Source organism: Dendrobates tinctorius, unplaced genomic scaffold (genome assembly GCF_039654945.1).
Source record: "Dendrobates tinctorius isolate UK_male_01 unplaced genomic scaffold, ASM3965494v1 ptg000065l, whole genome shotgun sequence".
NCBI lineage: Eukaryota > Metazoa > Chordata > Amphibia > Anura > Dendrobatidae > Dendrobates > Dendrobates tinctorius.
Genome location: NW_027361733.1, coordinates 35,982,124 through 36,001,533, shown reverse-complemented (window position 1 = coordinate 36,001,533; position 19,410 = coordinate 35,982,124). Strand labels below are relative to the sequence as shown.

The following is a 19,410-nucleotide window of genomic DNA, read 5'->3' as shown; positions in this document are numbered from 1 at the left end:
ATAAACAACTTAAGTTGATAGTCAAACTTGCGTCTCTTTATGCTATGATTGCAAGTACACATGGGCCTCTCTCCATCTGAAGAATCCCCCCAACAAGGAGAAGCAGTCATTTAAAAAGGGACTCAGTCGTCACAATGACTGTTCAAGCCAAGTACAGGTGCTCGTTGCATGATGGCGGGGCTAATTTATATACATCGTCCCACATGCTTGTTTCCCCCCCCTCTATCTTTGATTGGCACTATGAACTCAGAGCTGTAAGAGAGGGATAACAAGCAGGTGGGAAGGTGTATATAAAAGTTTGGCCTCGCCCTAAAATCACCGGTGCTTGGTTTGAACAGTCATTATGTGCTGACAGAGTCCCTTTAAGAGCAGAAGTGAGCGTTCTGGTGGGAGAGTAGAGGACACTTCACATGATGGCAAGCACCCAGTTTATTATAACATGTTACGACCCAAAAATGAGGCATCAGATGGCAGTTCTGCTGCCAACTATGGCTGCTGTGCAATATGGCACTACCCCTCGGCACCACCACTCTGGAAAAATCAGCTGACAGGCACCCATACAGAAAAAACTCAAATTTATTCACATGAATGTTGTAATGTCACAAATGCATCGTCCATAGGAATACACTGGAATGAAGTCACAGACAAGGTGCTTTATATCCATTTACTGCAGATTGTGAACAGTTACACGGGCATTACAAAGTCTGAAATGATCTCATTAGCATTAAAAAGACCCGCCGCCTGCCCATGGCGGGGAGGAGGCTGGATCTGCCGTCATCATTACCTCCAATGAGCTGTATCCCACGGGTCACTTTCCTCACATTTTCATACACATATAAAAATCAGACGCAAATTGGCAACAAGAGAGAAAAAAAAAATTGTACTTGAATATCAAAAAATATCATCTGATCTGGTTTCACAAACAACTACACACACACTTCCTACACGACAACAATAAAAAGTGTACAGTAATAAGTATCTCCATCCTCCACCGCTAGAAATTACCTCGTTAGCGAGCGGCCGACCGATCAGGAAGAGGAGACGCTCAACGCTTTATTGCAAGAGGCCAGGGAACAGTCGCTGATATAGATTTCCTTGCCCATCAATGGTCCAGATGCAGAAATTAGGACATTTCACTGTAACACAGACTGGTCCAGGAAGGGACATGGATGCAGTTCATAGCTTATGTCAAAGTTCACAAAATGGTTAAAGCTCAGCTTTGAGAAAAAATAAAAAATTCCACAATGGACGGAAACCTTAACATGAAGAATATAAATTAGAGAAAATAACTTATTGCTTTATGACACAGACATGAATATCATCCCATAGGTAAAAAGTTCAGGCTAGAGGTGGTCTGGTTGGGTGCAGTACACTAGTTTTACCACATGATGGCAATAGTCACTAACCAGACAAAGGGGAGCAAGTTCTAAAAACTAAGTTGTGATAGTAGAGGGGCTGAACCGCTGCGGCAGCTATCTACACAACGAGTAAGCAATTATACAACTCCCGCATTATTATAAAGCTGAGGACCAGGATAAAAAGACTAAAGGACAAGACAAAGTGTAATATTGCTATACTACCATGATTTGCAACATAAAATAGGCTACGCTGGCATTTATGAAGAAAAAGGTAGAGAATGGCAGTACTATTACTCACAGGACTTCTCAAATTGGCACTTCTACATGTGGATAATAATTTAAAAAAAAAGAAAAAAAAAAAAAGTGCCACCCAGCCACAAGAGGGCGCTATGAAAACAGCTGTAATGGGCCAGAACCACCACTTGATGGAAACAGCTGTAATGGGCCAGAACCACCACTTGGTGGCAGGCTGGCAGCATCAAGCATTCAAAAGCATTGGTATAGATACCTGCATCTGGCACAGATTTTGGGGCATTGGAGGGGGGGGATGTAACCTAGCAATGAAGAACATGTGCAAAAATGCCATAGTTCATGGCAACATCTAAATCACAGTGATGATAAATAGGGGCAGTTCACCAGTGCAAAGTCTGGGCATCAGATCAAGGAAGTTCTAGCACTAGAACCATTACCGTGCCATGTTGAGTTTTGCTCCGTACGTTGGGGACAAGTTTCAGTGACCTACTGAGCAGGAGGAGCACATTTCTATACACCTAGGGGTGGGCAGCCCATCAGCCACTACTCTGTACATACAGCACACACGTGCCAAAATTATTCTCTAATATAGAGGTTTCCTTTCTATTGCAGCAACGCCAGCTTTATCATTAGGAAGGGTCACAGTGGTCGCAGGGGAATAGGTTAATGCTTGGACTTGTGGTTCCACCCATGCGATTTTAAACACAGGCGTGCGCATGTCCATGCGGACGCCTGCATTCCCTTAGACTGTAATGTGTTATTTTGGAGCATTCCGTGCGCATGCGTTTTTTTGACACAGGTTGGACGGATCAAAAATGCAACAGGTTTGTGTCTGGCGCGCCTAGGCGCACACTACAAAAAAACGCACACGCACGAAAACATACAAACGCTAGACCATGAGCCCCCATGTTAAACATAGGGGTGCATGGCGCATGGACGCGCAGGATGCACTGTGCTAAAAAACGCTAATGTGAAACCAGCGTTATGTGCATGTACGCATGGAACATAGGTCTGCATTATGAGCCTATAAGCATGCCAGCTGCCACAGTATGAGGCCTCTGTGGGGGCAAGAATACTTCTGTAATATGGCAGGGGAGCAATCCTGCACAAAGCCCTCCGCTTCTACCCCAAATATACTGTGGCCATACGCACTAGATTGCTGCCAAATGATTGTTCGGCTAACAGCAATCTCCCCAGACGCTCCCATACACCAGAACACCCTGCCAAGCTTTACAGTGTTCTCTATGACCGACATCCCACCAAATAAAGTGCTCACCTGCCAGAGAAGAGTTAGAGGGTCCATGCACATTAGGGGATGGTCAGCGGGTTCAGCCGATTTATCTGTGCATGGGAGGTCACTGATTGGGAAGTGCTGTGAATTTGTCATGCTGATCTGAATACAGAAGTAGCAACCGGAGAGAGAGATATATATATCTCTCTCTATATATATATATATATATATATATATATATATATATATATATATATATATATATATATATATATATATATATATATATATATATATATATATATATCTCTCTATCTATCTCTCTATCAACATGTCTGGAGGCAAACAATGGTGGGGGACCAGGCAAGCATTGCCAAAGTAGCAGCAGGGGATCTCTTTGGTCAGTGCTTTGCCTTCTTAATTTTACTGACCAGCTTCCCACAAAAAGGAAATCTGGCCCAGGATCTGCATGACTTGGCAAGCAGGGATTTTCCGTAGTAAATCCGTCACTTCTGAGCCTAACGTTAAAGTGACCATTGCTGCACTTCTAGCGCCGCGGACATAGCAGTAGACACACAGAAGCAGCCGTTAGGCCTCTGCTCACATCCAGCAAAGATGTGCAATGTGTATGATGCAACAAGGCAGCTTGCCATCAATGTACATGATTAATGCACCAGAACGGTCTGTGGCCCTAATAGAATAAATCCCCATCCTGATACCAGACCAGGGCAGTTCAGGCACGTCGCTTTAAAAATAACATATGCATATTACCCTAGAAAGGTGTTTTTTTCCTCCTTTTTGGAATGAGACTTGGAAGTTGTAGATATGTGCATTCAATAAGAGAACTAGGGAGCGCCGACCCCACAGACAGCGACCGTGGGGCAGCGCCTATTGCCTACTAAGCTGAAGACTTGTTTCTTGGCTCACGTACACTAAAACTGACATATTCAGCATCTTAAAGACGTCAGAGCTGCGAGCATTTGCTCCTTTAAAACGAGAATTAGAGTCTGCCCTTTATGTCAGAAGCTTCGGTGTTATATCGGTTAACAGGAAAGTTTGGCGACAGCTAATATGGCGTCCTTTACAGCTCTGGTGCCCAACCACCAGACTCCTGAATGGTAGACCAACCAATATACGCACCCAATGATACGACTACATAGAACTGGACATGGCAGCCATATTGGAAATGACAGAACTATGGAAAGGGCATTTTGACATAGGTGGGTGACTGAGCAATTCCAGACTTTAGGGTACTCCCCCTACATGATCATATTTTTTGAGGCATACTGATATGCTCCCACCAATGTAACTTTTCATTAACATCCTCAATGCCAGAGTGATTTGTGAGACATTACTAAGGCACTGAAGGGTTAATTGTGCTTTTTTTCATCAAATCCCTCAAGATAAAAAGAAAGCCCCACCGCCCTTTACTGACACAATCGCCTCTGTCTTTTGGGGTGTCAAAACACCTCTTGTATAGGACACATTCTATTCATTTTACTCACCTAAACACATTAAAAAAATCTGACTATACAGAATTAAATAGGTTAAGAGATTAAAAAAAAAAAAAAAAAAAAATTAGTAAAAGAGAAGAGCGGTTCTACAATGTGCAACTGTGCAAATATCGGACTTATATATCAGACCCGGACCCTCTGCCCCTGCAGCTGACTACCAGCTATGGCTGTACTTTTCCATGGTGCAAAATATCCACGGTAGTAACACACTGCTCCACAGCAAGTGGGGGGAAGAGACGGGCATGGAGCTCCACAGATTGGTTTCGGAGATTTAGCAGGAGGGGAGGAGGTCCTGGAAGAATGATTGAACCCTGGAAAGGGAGCGCAGCGTCTGTGCCTGGATCCCATCTACTGCTGCTTGGTCAAGCGCCGGTAATGAGGTAATACTTGCGCCTCGGGGAGGTAGAGTGCCAGCTCCATGGCCACCAGCACAGTTAGCTCAAATGCAGCCAGGTCCCGTCTGTTAGATCGAAAGCGCTCTTCTAATTTCTGAAAGGTGGGGAGAAGGACAATGTAAGTCACAGTGTATATATAAAAAAAATAAAAAAAAAACCACACACTGAACCTGCTTAATAGAAATAGTCCATGAAGCTGTGGATGTTTGAGCTATATATTGCAATAGTTCAGTATTGAAGAAAACAGCACAAATAAGGCCTGTTTCACACTTCCGTTTTTGTGTCCGCCAAACGGATCCGTTTCCGTTTTTTTGACGGAAACTGATGCAAACGGATCCGTTTTTAAAAAAACGGATCCGTTTTTTTGACGGAACCGCGGTAACCGTAATGGAAGTCTATGGGACAAAAAAACGGATCCTGCAAAAAATGGCGGATCCGTTTTTTAACGGAAAACAACGGATTTTGACGGATTTGAAAAAACGGAAGTGTGAAACAGGCCTAACAATCTCATGTGAAGCCCAACCCATGTAGCTGTACTTCACAGGAGCAGCAAAATGGCAGCTGTAAGAGCACATCAGCACCCCAAGTTGTAGAGATGAGAGGTGGGCAGGAAATCGGCCCCCAAAAGGACACCCTACCAGGATCGGACTACTGCAATGTTGCTGGCAGAGACTGGCAACAGCTCAGAAGTGGTTAATCAGCAGGAACTGGCGCTAGCTCCATGCCCCACGCCCTCGCCATAACATAATAGAATTCCATGGAGCCAGAAGACGTTAAGTGATCTGACAGATGCCAGGACAAATCGGCCGCACAATGGTACACACCAGCCTGCCCCACATACACGCGCCGTAATCAGAGTGTGGACTTTACACTTACATCTAGAAGATGCTTCAGCTCCGGCTTCTTAAAGTCGCTACCGATTTTGGCGGCTAAGAGAACACAGGCTCCGGCACACAGCTTCCGGTTCTGCTTGTTCACTCTCCCTTGCAGGACCAGCTTCTCAAAGTAAACATAGGACATGGCCACCGTGACCGGCTCCATGTTACACTCATGTGCCACGTTCCTCATTTCACGTTTCAAGCTGGTGACAAAACATGGAAGAGTCAGGAAACTTAACAAGAGAGGAGAGGACAGCAGCGCAAAGAGATACCTGACCACAAGAGACCACAGAAAACCCATCCCCAGGAGCTGGCAATCCAGTCTGCGCCTCACCTTCTGATCTTGCTCAGAGTCAGCTTTACGTGAGGAAACTTCTCCTTGAACATCTCGTTCATGTCTTTTTTCAAGTCACCCGGTTTCACGTATTCAATAACGGTGGTCTAGAAAAGACATCACGCGTTTATTACAACTAGATATAGGATAGGTAAACCGCTTTTTTGTGTGTCCAGACAGGTGCGCTTTGTGGCATGCAGAAAAAAAATAAAAAACACAGGATTTCACGAAAGATTTCGGCTGCGTTCACACGTCGCGGTTTTTTCGCGGTGGTTATTGACATGCAATTTTGCCGCGAAACCGCAAAAAAACCCAGCATCCCATGCAATCCTATGGGATTCCACAATGCTGTGCTAATGCTGCGGATTTTCCAGCAGCGGAATCGCATCGTGGAAAAATACGCAGCATGCTCATTATTTTGCGGAATCGCGGTAATTCTGCCCACATAGGAATGCATTGTTCTGCTTACTTTCCACATGTGGCTGTGCCCACCATGCGAAAAGTAAGCAGAACATTTGTGGATGGTACCCACGGTCCGGAGGAGAGGAGACTGTCCTCAGGGCTCTGGGTACCATATCCCTGTAAAAAAAATAGAATTAAAAAAATAAAAAAAAAACCCACGGGTTATATTCACCTTCCGACGTCCCGCGTAGCGTCCCCAGGTTTCAGCGATACACGCGGCAGGTCCCATTCCCAGTAATGCATTGCGATAATGACCTTTGCTGACGTCGCTGTCTTGCGATACTGTAGCGGTCTCGCGAGACCACGACGTCAAAGGTCATTGCCGCAATGCATCATTGGGAACGGGACCTGCCGGAGCATCGCGGAGGCCTGGGGACGCTGCACGGGACGTCGGAAGGTGAATATAACCCAATTTTATTTTTTTTTTTTATTATTTTTAACAATAGTAAAAAGTTGGTCACACTAGTCAAACACTACGTTTGACGAGTGTGACCAACCTGTCAATCAGGTCTCCAAGCGATGCTCCTGATCACTTGGAAAACGCTAGTGTTCTGCAAGCTAATTACGCTTGCAAATCGCTAGTTTTTCCGTAGGAAAATCGCGGGAATTTAAAATGCAATTTTCCCGCGGAATGGAATTCCGGAATGCTCGCAGTAACTTCCGCGGGAGTTCTGCTACGTGTCAACCCAGCCTCTTAGTAAGAAGATCCTATACGTTAGACAGATCCTATAGTGCGGGCATGAAAATGGCAAGACATCGAATTACCATATAGGAAGCAAAGATGAGAACCCGCTTGTGTTTTCCACAGGGCCACTGAGGATCATCCAGGATATCGGGATTGTATTCAATATTGTCTGACTCGATGCCTAAAATGGTGGAGATGTGAAAACACACAAAAAAAAAAAAAACAACAACAACACACACACACACACAACAGGATATAAAATTCTGAAGGAATAAACCCAAAAACAATCACCCCTCCCCTCACTAATATTGTGCCTAACAAGCAAATAGAAAGAAACCTGTTGCCTTTACATAGGGCAGAATATTAGGGAATCAGTTCACAGGTTCAGCTCCGTAGTTCTAGTAGCAAAAGAGGCACACAAAATAAAAATATATATAATAAAATATATATTGTAAATAATTGAGGATATGCTGCACACTAATATCCAAGGGGTAACGTTTCTTCTTGTTGAGTGGCATGCCAATGTAAGGAGACTTCTAGGCCATGCAATGCTCCTCTGGGAAATTACATATGCAAAGTGTCTTTTTAGAGGAAGAGGACCAGAACTCTACAGCCACCTATTGGAAGTGACAATCGTAAAAGTCATTATTGACCCTTTAACGAGCTTTGCCATAGGACTTATTATAAAAGCCAAACCACAATCCACTGAGACTCCAGTCACAGGCCTCTCACCCAGTCAAACCAGATCTCACGCTTTGCACTGAGGAGTGGCACACCCTGAAACAAGTGTCTGCAAACAGATTCTAGTTTGGGTTTGATCCCAAGTCATATGGGAAGGCTTGTTAAAGGGTCAATATTGGTTTTTAGGACTGCAGGTCTCACACGGTTAGGATTCTGAGCACTAGTTGGCCAGGAATGTTACACACACTGTACAAGACTGAGTCCTTAATGTACATGTTATTTTTTTCCTAATATAAGCTACATTTTAGCACCACATTAGTGTGCAGCATATCCACACTCCTCTTCATTAAGGCCCTTTTACATTTAGCGATGCACCAGCGATCCGACCAGCGATCCGACCCGGTCAGGATCGCTGGTGCATCGCTAAATGATCGCTAGTGAGCTTTCATACAGAAAGATCTCACAGCGATGCAGCAGCGACGCAGCGCACGATACTCACCTTTCACACACAGCGATCCTGACGTCCTCCCGCTCGCGTCCAGCGTCGCTCGTCGTCACAGCAGGAAGCCCAGCGATGAACAGCGGGGGAGCCGGTCGCTGGTAAGTATCACACATAGCGATATCGCTAGCAATATCGCTATAACGTCACAAAACCAGTGACGTTTTAGCGATATTGCTAGCGATATCGCTTAGTGTAAAACCCCCTTTACTTGAGGGGTAAATCTGTGTATTTCCTGCATCAAAGTAAATGGAGACTTTAAAGGATAATTAGTGCCTATTGCGTCTCCTGTCAATTCAACAGCCAGTCCTGGTGCTCCTCGGTTTCACATACGAATGAGAAAAGCCCCACTCAGATCCAATGAGCTCACAGATTGGCTGTCGCACTGTTGAGGTGACATCAGTGACGAAGACATCGGGAGAAGTGGCAGAGACTCACCAGTGGACGCAAGGATGACTTTTTTTTTTTTTTTTTTTAAATGGCAAACTGTACCTGAGGTTGTGCAATTAACGGTGATCTACTCTTCGGATACGATATCAATGTCAGATTTGGTGAGGTATTCAGTTCAATAGAAGAGGAGCTGCAGCTCTTGAGAACGACCACTACACTGGTGAATGGTGGTGGGGTTTTGGACCCTACAGATCTGATATTGATGACTTATCTCAATATTCATTTAAAGGACAACTCCATTAAAGGGACATTGTCACCACCACTGCAGGTCATGTGCACAAGACCAACCAAGCCAGGGGAAAATGGGCAGAATGTGTGCATGCGCTGCTGATCATGATGGACACACAGGCGCGGGGGCTGCTATGACTGAAAGGCGTAGAGGTGTGCTTAGCGCGGAAAGGAAGCTGACTGCTCTCCGGGCTGGAAGGACTAGTGACCTCCTCTCAGTTCATGTAAGTACAGCATGACAGAAGTTTGGAGACAGTATGTGGCGGTACAAGGGTGCTGTAACACCGCTTTTAGGATGGAAGGACAGGTGCTTTTTGCTTTGTATGTAACTGCAGTCACTAAACACAAATGGCAGCACACCTGTAGCGTTCATGTAATAGGCAGGAAGACGTATACACGCCGTGTATACACACGTTCTTACAATATAAACACCATGGGTGGGAATGCTGCAAACTCATTAAAACCGATCAAAAGACTGAACACAAAGTGGTTTTTCAATGGAAATAAAATCGGAAGTCTTAAGCATTTTTTTAACTATATTTTTTGGCTTTTTTTTTTTTTTTTTTTTTGGGGGGGGGGGGGGGGGGGAGTGGCCGAAAGACTCCTCAAAAACCTGTTGGTGCACGTACGCTAAGAAGTACCACAGGGAGCATGGAAGCAAATCTGAAAGACATTTACCAAGGTCACCTCCCGAGGACATTGGAATAAACCGTGTATTGGAGAAGTTTCGTTTGGAAATGTCATGGGTACCCAGCCTGATCTGTGATGGCTGGAAGTCTTCTTTTTGGCTGACGAGGGCATTTGTAGGATATAAAAACTTTGCATAAGAAACCACCTGGAGAAAGAAGATAAAAGAGCAGAAGTATTAAAATAATGAAACATTGCAGGAGCTCTTCTTAAGCCACACTCACATGTTCAGTATCTACAAGGCAAAAACCAGGAGTGGGACAATCAGAGGAGAAGTATAATAGAAGCATGTCACCACTTCTGGATTTATCACCCACTCCTGGTCATGGCTTACAAATACCAATGTGAAATATGGAATGCGTGAATGTGACCTAAAAAAAATAAATAAAAAGGACACAAACTGTACAGCACAATGGAGACACGGCTATATCCAAGTGACTAATATTGCGTGGATTGGTGATAAGTGTACAGTACATACCACCCAGCATGTAATCATGCCCATATACAGTGACTGAATCAGAAAAAAAATCTACCACTATATACCTATACACTACTAGATTGCCAGCAACACATCCTTGATTGTCTTCCTTGGGCTTTATCAGTGGACTCCCATCATAGTCTTTCAAAGATAAGCAGTGCCAGGTAGCCACTTAACCCTATAAAATATGCAGTTCTGCCATTACCTATTGGTTGCCCCATTGGATTTGACCAGTTATAATGTCATGGGTGGATTGTGAGGGATCCTGCTGTGGTTACCATAACTTGCCAGTTGTTACTGATGGGACAAGCAATATCTGGCACTAAAGATGAGCAATTCAACTGGCACTACCTTGGCATCCATCCCTCTTTAGCAGCCGGTTTTCACTTCTGCACCCGGCATCCTCAGTGCCTCTGGCGCATGTTAGTCCCTGTGACTTAATGACTAGGCCTCATGTCATATCATTGGCTCTAGTAAGAACCAGAAACACCTAGGATACAAGGCTGAGGATGCCGGGTACAGAAGTGAAGACCGATTGGCACAGAGGGCTGGACTAGATGCCCGATGAGGGCTTTTTGTCATTCACTACCATAAATCAGGTAATTATGGAGCTATTCAGAAGCCACCCTTTGTAACACATCTGGCTAATGGGCAGAGTTTGGGCTCCCAACACTCTATTAACCACATATGACAGAAGAAGGCAACAATCATTTCTGATTACAGCACTGAGTGGTGGTCAGCATCCTACCGTGCACCAAGCATTGTTAAACGACAACTCCCAGCTTGATCTGAAGGGCTGCAGCTAGCCAAGAATGCTAGGATTTGTAATTTTGCAATAATTAAGAGTGCTGCAGATTGTCAATTTATTTCTTACCTCCCCCTCGGCCCCCAGCTCCACTCCTTCCATTCCAAATGTTGGGTCTGTGGTGGAGATGCCTCCCCCGGATGGGTGTCGCTGCTTTGTCCCTTCCACTCGCAGTTCACTGTGCAACCAAGTATAAAGCAACGATCAGAACACTGAGCAGCTGACAGCAGAGACCTGCAACTTTCCCCAAACTACGCCATTAGCTTATCCCCCAGCGGTGTGCCCAGGAGCCGGGATCCTGCGTGAGGTCCGACCGTGCTATTCCTGGCCGTCTCTGCTGCCGTAAACGCCCCCTTCCTTCCTGCCCTTCCACAAATTATGGACAGGACATAATACTCAAGAGTCCAAAACTTAATTATAAATGTATAAACGGAATTCCCGCACAATAGGAGGAGAAGGCCATGCCAGAAAGGAAATTTATATATATATATATATATATATATATATATATATAATCTTATTAAGGGCATGACTCCATGGCCCCTTTTCCCTCTGATCTTCGTTGCTACCTAGAGGGCCGCTGACAATCACACCACAGTGTCCGCAGCACTGGCTTTTCTAAACAATTCCTGGATATAGATGAGTGCTAAAAGAACGAAGACCACAAAACAAGTGCAATAGAGATCCACACTGCTGCAGTGTCCACAACCTTTTGTAGGTGTCTAGACCGCTATTTGGCTTCCTAGTCCAGGGCTCACGGGTGCCAACCCAATAGAAAAAAACAGAGCAAATGTCCATGCACAGAAAAAACAACAAGGGTTGCACTCACCGTCCCTTTAAAAATCCACTTTATTTCGGCAGTTTAAACATACAGGACAGGAGAGTCTCATGCGGAGAAGAGCATTTGCGCGAAACGATTGTCGTCCTGCTCACTCCGCATGAGACTCTCCTGTCCTGTATGTTTAAACTGCCGAAATAAAGTGGATTTTTAAAGGGACGGTGAGTGCAACCCTTATTCTAAAAGAATGAAGAGGTTACCTCATCCGCAGACTCTCTCCATATGGAAGAACTGAGAACGCAGCGCACAGGGACCTCTTGGCACAGATCAGGATTATCCTAGGAAAACAAGAGAGGATCCAGGTTGCAGGTAAGATGGGAGTCTTCTGTATACAGGCCAGGCTGAAGCCATCAGTGCCCACATTGCACTTACCTGCTGCTGCGGGTGTCATACTGCCTCATGCTCTTGATGAAGTGTGTCTTCTTTAGGACGGAAGGTTGGGGCGACTCTGGGACATTTTTGGACCTGAAATGCAATGAGGACATAAGATGAGCTGCACTGGCAGAGTAGAACGGTTGGTGGGATGAGGACAATAGGGAGCGTTAGTAGGCAAGCACAGCGGTAACTGACGCCTAATAAGATCAGCAAACAGCAGCTCATCACCAGTGGTGTCAACAGCCACTTCCAATGCAAGCTCTTCACAGCAGCTTATGACAAAACCGTCTGGCAGTCAAGCATTGGCTGCAGTACAAACCTGGAAGGAAGAGGGTTATGGAGGAAAACACCCAGAAGAGTTTTATTAGTAAGAAAATGTGGCCAGTAACATTAGTGCGATGTTAGTGTGCTCGGCTATTAACATTTATTAGTCGTGTTAGGTGGTGGGAGACGGATAGGGGCAATACCTCTGTATTGGTGTAAACTCTGCAATATCCTCTAGGATCTCTAGGGAGCAGCGCTGAGACAAGTGACGTCGCCTGTAAGACGGAGGCAATTATCAGAACAAAGGCCAACACCTGGCTGAACGCCACAGATCCTCAATACCACTGCATGCTGGGTGATGGCACTCCCCGATGTCATAGCCATGCAAGGCTTTAGTGAATGCTCAAAAAATGCTTAAATGGGTTGTTCAGGATCAGAAAAAAGGGGTCTGCTTTTTACAGAAATAGCGACACTTTTACTGGCGGCATCGGGTATTGGAGAACTGGTTTACAAGTGACAATGAATCTCCATGACGGAGCAGCAACGGGAGATACATCCGCCATATAAATACAGATTAATTATACATTTACGCTGATGTTCTCACATATGACCCTTATTAGCTGCTCCCAGAAGGCCATTACCACCCGCTCTCATTACGGTATTTGATGAGCTTCAGATTTATCGTGAAATAATTCGGACCAGTCATCACTTTCAGGGAATGGAGGATGCCGGGCAGAGGAGCAGCGGTGTAGCTGTCGATATGCAGCCTTGATCCGAATATACCTCTAAATTTGATGTGGCCTTGGGAGTGGTAGAATCAACAAGCTTGCCACTCAACAAACAAACAAAAAAACAAAAACAAAAAAAACAAAACAAAAAAAAACACAAGATTGTGCATCTCTGAACTAGACAGTTAAATCATCCACTACGGAAATGGGGACTAAAGGTACTGTCACACTTACCGATGCACCAGCGATCTTGACCAGCGATATGACGCGGTCAGGATCTCTGGTGCATCGCTAAGTGGTCGCTAGTGAGCTGCCACACAGGCAGATCTCACCAGCTACATCGCAGGGGTCGGGGGTCGCTACTATACTGTCAGGATCGCCTCGTCTGACATTTTCCCACCCGCGTCCACGCGTCGCTCGTCGTCACAGCAGGAAGCTGACGACGAGAAACGATCCAGGACGTTCTCGCGCGATCAGCGATAACCAGCAAGGGAGCGGTCGGAGGCAAGTATCAGACACAGCGATATCGCTAGCAATATCGCTATAACGTCACAAAAACCAGTGACGTTATAGCGATATTGCTAGCGGTATCGCTTAGTGTGACAGGCCCTTAACATCCCCCTGCAGCCCAGCATGTCATGATCAACCTGGGTACAAAGGGTGAGGGTCCCGTTTCACATAGTGACGCACCAGTGATCTCGACAACGATACAACCTGGTAAGGATCGCTGGTGTGTCGCTACATGGTCGCTCGTAAGCTGCCAAACAGGCAGATCTCTTCAACGACGCAGCAACGATCCGGCGATCTGTATAACGACCTCGGCGGTCGTTGGGACCTCATCACACATCAGCTTTTCTGACGACTCACGCCTGCGTCCCCGAGTTCTGCGTCGCCAACGAGGTCGCTCGTCGGGGTCAAACACATCGATGCATGCTGGCCAGCGGGACACCAATGCTGAAAATATGGCCCAGCACATTCGAGCACGATCAGCAATATCCAGCAGGGGGGCTGGTCGCCGCTATGTGTCACATGTAGGGAGATCGCTGTTGCGTCACAAAATCTGTGATGTTTCAGCAATCTCGTTAACGATCTCGTTATGTGAGGCGGAGCCTTGATGCTTAACAAAAACCTGCATAAAACTCCCCCTCTACAGGTCACTTGCCTTGCACCTCTCCTGACCCAAGCGTGACAGCGTGAACTATTTCTATGCAGCTGTCCCTCAGGTCTGGAGAACAGACCTAAGTCCAAGGATTGCAACAGGATCCTCACATGAGAAATATGGCCATCTGTCTGACGCCTTATATTGACCCTGGTCTGCCTCCTGTGTTTTCCATTTCTCTGACCCGTCTCGTTTGAAAGCCATTTTAGACACTGCCTAAGTATTCTGCTTCTGACCTCAGCGATCTCCTAACTATGTTCTGTATCTGCCCTCTCTGGTTTAGGCCTGCCTAGTTGGCTATGCTCTCTGCCAGCTCACTCCACCGCCCAGCAGCCATTCTGTGGATGCAGCTCAGGAGACACTGCTGCAACTAAAGATCCCAGTATCCAGGTCCACTGGGACCTACTAAAAAGAATGGATTGCACAAAATCTGTCTGCGGAAGCCCTATTAGGAGTGGCCAGGGTTACATGTAGTTGACCATTACATCTATACTACTATCAAGGAGAGACCAAGAGGCAGTACTATCTGGGCCTACATCATTGTGTGACTCTGCTAGTCAGGGTCCATTTGGGCAGCAGTCTGAAGATAATGTCACAGGTAAAGAATAACACTTGTTCTCTGCAGGAATAATATCCCTGACCTGTGCCCAGCAGCTGTTACCAAATATTTACAGGGTAACAAAGGCCGGACTCAGGGATGAGAAGAATCGGGACTTGTTACTCCTCAGTCATTGTGTATTAACCAAGAGATTGACAACAGCAAATAGTGGTCTACAGATCATCTGGAGCCACAAACTCATCATACCGTGAAAGCTATTGTCTGTATAAACCTGCTATATGCTGATCAACGTGCTCGATCTGCTCCTGCTTCACTATTAGGATTTATCCAAAACCACAACAAGTGGGGGATAAATGGCAGATTAAAACCTTCTTTACGGTCCAAAATTGCAAAAGAGATTAGCTATGTCCTATGGCTGTAAACTGCTACTGTGTCAGATGAGAGGGAAAGATTTAAGGAGAGGTCCACGATTATAAACGCATGGCTGCTCTTCCCAAGAGCGGTGTCCCTCCTCCTGCCCCTCAATCCCATTCATTTCTGTACAGCCGAGCTGCCATACAACCTGTGAGCAGGAGGGGCGCCGCTTATGGGAGAGGAGTCATGTTTTTCTAACACTTGACAATAATGATGCCGAAATACTAAAGTAAAAACTAGACAGGTTACATGTGGTTATTCCACAGCATGGTGCAATGTCAGCCCGCATCAGCGATCACATGTCCGGCACCAGTGAGGGGTTGAGGCGATCAGCTGATGACCAGATGAATAGCGGTCACACGCTGACATATCGACTCTGTTTTCGCTGTATGACAGCCGTATGCCCACACAGATCACATTAATGGGGTCTTCCTGGGAGGGATCACACATTTTCCAGACAATCAAAAGAAATACTGACCACGTGGCTTTATCCATGACGCCACAAGCAACACAGGGTCACTGGAGTTGACTCAATAGGGTGTTTTCCCCTTAGTTTCACCAAATTTTTGTGACTTAAGATGTCCAAAAAAACCTTTGCTACTTAACATTTTCACATCACTCCCCAGAAATGTACTTTTGACAACATTTCTGTTGGAGGCACAAGGCACTTGTAAGAGGTGCCCAGTTCATTAAGGGACGTTCAGCTCTCAATGTATTGTTTGTTTTTTTTTTTATATAAGGGGCTTTTACAGATCATGAAGGGGTGGTCCAGCCTTCCGCAGGTACTCCATGTGACTACAGACTTGTGCACCGTGAGGATTCTCTGGTGTCGGCACCAAGACCATGACCCCCATTTATGTGATTCGCATACATGTGGTGATGGGCCAAGAAGACGTGTGCAACCTTACTCAGTGCAAGTGCTTTGGGCCAGGCTGGACACGTCTAGTTGGAATGCGGCCTTAGGTATTTGGGGAAACGCTCCCGCCGCTGGCATTAGACAATCCTCATTATTAGTGATGTGAAAAATTATTCCGTCACAGACACTGCAGACTTGTTGCCCAAAGCCGGACATCAGATCAAGTACTAATGAAATAATCGGGGCCGGCACCTGGGAGACTCGGGCAAGTGCTGGGCTCACAGCCCACATCTCAGCTTCCAAAATAAGCCTTAGCTCGAAGGCTGCACACAAACATCTGCGGGAAGGGTCGGCGTCCTGTCCCATTTTTATTTTGACTAGACAACACAATGCCCCATACACTACGCCCTATCCTGATCCTCAGTATCGGACGCGCGTAGAGTCCCGTTCTTGGATCTGTCATTTGCGTGGACGTCTGAATAGATACATTTCCATAGGGAATGAATAAAGCGGTGGCTGAACCTGTGCACCACTACCCCGTCCCGACTGCTGGGACGCTGATCGGTGCCGATCCCAGACGCACCCCCCCATCAATATCCTGTGGATGAAGGCAATAACTTGTCTTCACTGGACATCCCCTTTAACCGCTGCTGACAATTGTGACAGTGGCATTTAGGAGGTTGGACAGTGTCCCTGCAGAAGCCCATCCCCCCAACATGGCATGGCTTAGAAAGGAGGGGCTTCCTATTAGACCCCCCCCCCTATATAGGAAGTAGATCCCCATGTCACGTGACTTCTAAGTTGGAGTTCCCCTTTAATTAGACGGGGATCCCCAGTAGGGCGTCACGTGGTGGGATCCCCAGGCCCGGGGGCGTGTCCTGCTCTCACCTCTGCTTCTCCGCGCTGGGGCCGCTGCCGCCCTGGAAGAGGCCCAGGGAGGAGGGCACGGGGCGGGCAGCCGCGGCGCCGCTCTTCCCCTCCGGCACAGGAGAGTCCCGGGGCAGCACGATCCGGGGGCCGTTGGTCGGGAGGAGCCGGGGTGACGGGCTGAGCAGGGTCTGAGAGGCGGGTGACGGCTCCAGCACTTCCCGGGACGCGACCGGCTCCCATGTCTGCTGCGGTGCGGGACACAAGGGCCGTCCGTCCAGGGAGATGTTATTGAGGAAGAAGAGGGCGGCCTGCCTGCGCCGGGAGTCGCTGCCCCGCTTCCTTCTCTGTGGTACGTGGCCATGTGACAACTCCCCTGACCGGCCGCCGGGGCCTGTCACACCGGGAGAGCCGCAGGTCGCCGCGGCCATTCTCTAAGTAAGGCCCCGGCCCGGGGAACGGCCTGTCTGCCGCCGTCCCGCCCACTCTGGAACGCCATAGGCTGGAGCTAGGGTAATAACAACAGACTGGAGTACTGATTGGAAGAGAAGCCTGTCAATCATCTTCGTATCGAACTAGGCGGGGCGGTCACATGTCACCTGAGGACAAACGTCTGTGGGTGTGATGACGTCAGAGTTACGGCCTCGTTAGTATAATTTATTCGATAAGTGAGGGCTTTGCACCCCGAAGTTCTGGTTAGTAACCAGCGTGCAGACTAGTGATGGGATGTCCAGCTCTCACGGCTCCGCTCACCAAAAAGAGCCTAAATGGATCCCTATTGCATACATGTTCAGGCGTCTGAAACTCCTCCCACCTACTGCACAAACCCCACCCACTTTCTAAGAACCAATTAAATTGCTGCGTGGGTGGGGTTTTGTCTGGGTGGCCGGAGCTACCATTCAGGGATTTTAGTGGCTCTGTCACTGGGGTGCCGGCTCCAATGGTTCACAGCAGGGAGCCGGCTCTTTGTGTTGGATGTTCCTGAATGACTAATCACTAGTCCAGACAACAGTGAATCTGTCCAATCAGACGGAGCCGTCATTTCTTACCTGAACGAGTCACCTAAATGGTTGCTATTGGCAACAGTACTGTTTTAATTTAAAGTAACGTTTACTCTATATAATTGTCTTGTAATGTTTTCATTTCCTGTTCTGTCCAGATGTCACCGTATCCCAGAATTCCAAGCGGAGGAAGTTCACCGACCGCCATATTGGGGCACTCAAGTGACGGGTGTCTCAATATGGAAACTGCTGCTGATACCAACCTATTGCGCGGTACTACCAGCGGAACACTGTCGCACCACACACACACACGCACTCTATACGCATCACATGCACACACTCACGCAGCCTCTTGCACGCTACCACCAGCAGAACACCGTCATGCCTCACACACTCTATACGTCGTACGCACTACATTCACACACTCACGCAGCCTCTTGCACGGTACCACCAGCAGAACACCGTCGCACTGCGCCTGCGCGAATGCCGCGCAGGCGCAGTGAATCATTTGGCCGATCCCGGCGTCAGAAGCGCGATGTGTCTACAGGCAGAGGAAGCAGGTCACATTAAAGGGGTTCATTTTAAAAATTGTCTGTGTATGGAGCTTACCACATCTCCTGGGCAGGGGAGGAAGCAAAAGACAATACTGATATTACAGCAGGAGATCACAGAGGATACATTTTGTGAGGTAAAATATTTCACTGACTGTTTTTAAACAATATTTTACCTCACAAAATGTATCCTCTGCGATCTCCTGCTGTAATGTCAGTATTGTCTTTTGCTTCCTCCCCTGCCCAGGAGCTGTGGTATGTTCTATACATGGTAAGACACAGGGGTGAGAGAGACAGAGCACAGGGGGGAGACAGCTCAAACATGACAGCACAGGAAGGAGAGAGATAGCAGACAAGGGAGATAGCACATGGGGTAGACAGGTCAAAGAGAGCACAGATGGAAGAAGTCAGCACATGGGGAAAGAGAGAGTGGATAGGTGGGTGAGCACATGGGGGGGAGAGATTCTCAACGCTGCAAAGCCTGCCCCCATCGTGACATTACCGACATCGCATCGGGCCTCCATCTAGCTTACTTATAAATTCGTAAGTGTCACGTCTCCGTCAGATTTGGGGCCTGCTGTTCCGGTCGCAGCCACTAGGAGGCGCCGGGCCGCCACTTCGCCGTCAGACTCGGGGACGGCTGTTCCTGCCTCGGCCACTGGGAGGCGCCGTGGTTCTATTACGTCGCCGTCAGACTCAGGGCCTATGGTCCCAGCTTTAGCCACTAGGAGGCGCCGGTCTGTCACGTCACCGTTGGATTCAAGGCCTGCTGTTCCGGTCACGGCCACTAGGAGGCGCCAGACCGCCACTTCACTGTCAGACTCGGGGACGGCTGTTCCTGCCTCGGCCACTGGGAGGCGC

General features: G+C 47.3%; 1 protein-coding gene across 2 annotated transcripts; it reads right to left on the bottom strand.

Moving 5' to 3' along the window:
* Positions 1-558: 558 nt before the first annotated feature.
* On the bottom strand, positions 559-17,504 carry CABLES2 (Cdk5 and Abl enzyme substrate 2). Of its 2 annotated transcripts, XM_073580941.1 has the most exons (10): positions 17,019-17,504; positions 12,618-12,689; positions 12,148-12,240; positions 11,976-12,053; positions 11,007-11,115; positions 9,646-9,802; positions 7,190-7,290; positions 5,963-6,069; positions 5,627-5,831; positions 559-4,844 (listed from the first exon to the last, which is right to left on the bottom strand). In XM_073580941.1, the coding sequence occupies exons 1-10, from the start codon at positions 17,426-17,428 to the stop codon at positions 4,704-4,706; spliced, it is 1,473 nt and encodes a 490-aa protein (XP_073437042.1). In that variant the 5' UTR covers positions 17,429-17,504; the 3' UTR covers positions 559-4,703. The 2 variants fall into 2 exon arrangements, with proteins under 2 accessions (XP_073437042.1, XP_073437043.1); XM_073580942.1 differs by lacking the exon at positions 12,618-12,689 and having other exon boundaries at positions 17,019-17,500.
* Between the last annotated feature and the right edge of the window lie 1,906 nt (positions 17,505-19,410).